The sequence below is a fragment of the Octopus bimaculoides genome, chromosome 16, assembly GCF_046866305.1.
Source record: "Octopus bimaculoides isolate indiv1 chromosome 16, ASM4686630v1, whole genome shotgun sequence".
NCBI lineage: Eukaryota > Metazoa > Mollusca > Cephalopoda > Octopoda > Octopodidae > Octopus > Octopus bimaculoides.
This window is the reverse complement of record NC_142943.1, coordinates 28,010,685-28,013,943: the sequence shown is the minus strand read 5'-3', so window position 1 is coordinate 28,013,943 and position 3,259 is coordinate 28,010,685. Positions and strand designations below refer to the sequence as shown.

Sequence of the window (3,259 nt, the reverse complement as noted above, 5' to 3'; positions counted from 1 at the left end):
GGGTACGGTTTCCCATAACGTACCGGTAAGTTGACTTACGGTCAATTCCAAGCAGATTCCAAGCACATGGCTGAAAAACAATAAAATGCACTGTTATAACATCAAATTTAAACTAGGAGTCGTAGCAAACACAAAAGACCACGGTAATAGGGGAGCCTGCTGGGTATTTTGGTCCACCACCAACCGAGAAAAAAAAATGCTAAGACTAGGAGGAAACAGGAAGAGTAGCTACAAGTTGCTAAACGTAGTAAACACCGCCACCGTAGGGGAGTCGTAAAGTGGTCTGAACGAGAAGAAGAATTAAAAACATGGGTTTTAGACCAAAGAAAATCGAGCTTTTCAGTATCCACTAAAATGATTATGTACCGTTCAAGACTTATAGCAATGCACAGAGATATCAACGATTTTAAAGGGTAAACATCACGATGTTCCATGTCCTTTGAATAGGAAGATCAAATACTTAAGTTTCATAGGTACGCCATCTGTGCAAGAAAGCAAGTTAATTTGGAACTTTCACAGATAGTGAATATGGCCGAAAGCTGTGACATTTGATGTGCCATCAAACAAGGCAGTAGAAACCAAGGGGTGCTAAAGCTCTGACTGTTAAATTATGTGGCTAGGAAAAGACACGCTACGCAGTTGTATTATCATGCTGCGCTGATGGGACGAACATTTCACCTTTTTTAATTTTTAAAAGAAAGACATAGCCTTAAAAAAGGATTCCCAATGGTATTTATGTTCATGTCCATCGAAAAGGTCGGAAGGATGAGGGAGGAATGAAATCCTGACTTGATAAAGAGTGGTCCTGGCGTCCTGGTGGACTGTTAAAGAAACCTGCTTTATTAGTTTGAGACCAGTTTCGAGCTCATAGAACTGAGTATGTTAAGAGAAAACTTGGAGAACTGAAGACCCAGTTAGCTACAGTCCCAGCCTAACCAACTATAATTCTGGGAGGCCTAACCAGTGGTAATTCCAGGTGGCCTAACCAGTCTTTAAATGTTTCAGTCAATAAAAAAAAACCTAAAAGATTCCTACGGGTGGGGTGGAGCAAGTGGATTCAGTCTTCAGATTTTGAAGTAACACCAACAGGAAGAAGGAAGAGGCCTAATATTACACAGGTGTGTGATTGGGTAGAAAGTTCATGGAATGGTGTAAAAGAAGAGGATGCTGTGAAACTACTTTAAAAAATCTGGCATTAGTAATGCCCTTGATTGGTTTCTCCCAGTTTTTATCTGTATATTTGCTTTTTGTTTGCATGGATCAGGATTCATTAATACCAATATTTCTCTTTCGTTATGGCAAATTAATTTAGTTTCCTTTAAAGGTGAGTGTAAAGCTGCATATGATTTCATACTTTATTCCTCTGTACTGTCACATTATTGTATTTCATGTGCAGAATCATGCAGTTATCCCCACAAAACCACTTTAAAGTATCTTTCAATAGATCTGTGATGAAACATACTAAAATTGTTGTTTTCTGAAAAATATCCTTGGAAAATAGGGATGCGTCTTATGTGAAGGTGCGTGCAATGCGACGGAAAATACGGCATATATATATACATATACATACTTACACGCACACACACACACACACACACACACACATGTACACGCACACATACACACACATACATACACACATGCATACGCACACATACACACACATACACACACACACACACACACACACACACATACATACACACACACAAACCTATATAGATCGTATTAGCAATTATATTTCATGGATGGGCTTTATGAATATTTTAATGCAGCGCTACGCGAGTTTCCACAAATCACGTATTACTTGTGATCATTGTCCGTATTCCGGAGATGATTACGGTATATTCCATAGTATGATCGACATCGGGTGGATCATAGTTTCTGCGTTCTTTCATCATTTCTTTTTCCATTTCAGAACTTTGGAATGATTTCAATCAGTCACATACATTGGAGGACATCAACGCCGCAGGATGTGCTTTCGGTTCCTATTTTATCCTTGATAGTAAGACCGTCATTTTTATTTAGTTGTTTATTTTTAGTGTTCTTTGATTCTGTGTCTTGTTCCTGATCTTTAATTCACCGATCTTCTGTCTCCAGTGCACGCACATCGAACAAAACTGAAGATTTTAAATATCTCTTTCTTCTGCAACGCAAAAGATAAAGAAATTTATAAATATCGCTTTCTTCTTCATCGCATGATTATTTCTACTTAGCGTCTTAATTTTTAGTTAAATAGATAATAAATAAATTAATAATTAATAGTCTTGCAAAAAAGATGTAGTAAAACAAACACACAAGTACATTTAAAATCTGGCAGATGGGTTAATATTAATCCTCGTTGTCAATAAAAATCTCAACACGCTTCATTAATAACTTGTTCAAAAATACCCCAATACATCTCGCTGGTAATACGAGAACCTCTCTACCTCAAAGATAACCAGCCACATGCCCCTTCTCCTTCTCCCCTCATATATGCAATTTCACTAGCCAGATCCTGCATTAATTATTATTCCCAATCCTTCCTTTCTAGATTAGGCAACACTCAGTAACTTCCTAATCTTTAGCAAACCTAAAGATTCCAAACGGAACATTCATAACATCAATCTACCGAATCAGTAGACCATATCTATTCTTTCGCGTTTTACGTTGTCAGTCTAGAGCAATAATTTATTTCGTTCTTATATTTATTGTGTTTCCTCTTTCAATTTCTTTTCTGTTGCAGAAAAAGAGATTAATGATCTGACAGCTTATTCAACTTTTTCCTTCAAACAAAATCCATATCTCTACCTTCAAACCGAGGCCCAAATGGATGCTCACTCGGTTCTGGATTGTTCACGGTTATGTATGATATCTTCTACATGTATCGCCTTTTCATATACTAACACTAAGTGCTTACTAAAGAAACTGACCTGAACTTTAATGGAATTCACCCAAAAATTATTTACTTCACAATGAAATGTGAGCAAGACTTCAAAGGATCACGTTTGCTAATAATAATTATATAAAATAAAAAGTGTTTCTTTGTGAATAAAATCAATTTAATTCAGATAATTATTTTGTTAATTTATATTTATTACTAACGTTTTTCCTTTCAAATTAGTCTCTCTTATACATCCATTCACACATTTGAAGGTTTATAAGATTAGTAAATTTACCCAAGTAACTCTGGAGAACTTAGGTTTTATCTAATCGACCTTCAAAAAATGAAACATAAAGTTAACCTGGACAGAATTTGATCGCAAAACGTAACGGGTTT

At 36.2% G+C, this 3,259-nt stretch overlaps 1 protein-coding gene across 1 annotated transcript in view; it reads left to right on the top strand.

Annotated features, from left to right (window-relative positions):
- The window catches only part of LOC106877506 (uncharacterized), a 26,641-nt gene extending 23,587 nt beyond the window's left edge, over nucleotides 1-3,054 (top strand). The window contains exons 5-6 of the mRNA XM_089364867.1: nucleotides 1,919-2,005; nucleotides 2,726-3,054. Of these exons, the coding sequence (XP_089220993.1) occupies nucleotides 1,919-2,005; nucleotides 2,726-2,916 (278 nt within the window). The 3' untranslated portion in view covers nucleotides 2,917-3,054. The remainder of the gene's footprint in view (nucleotides 1-1,918; nucleotides 2,006-2,725) is intronic.
- The last annotated feature ends 205 nt before the right edge of the window (nucleotides 3,055-3,259 follow it).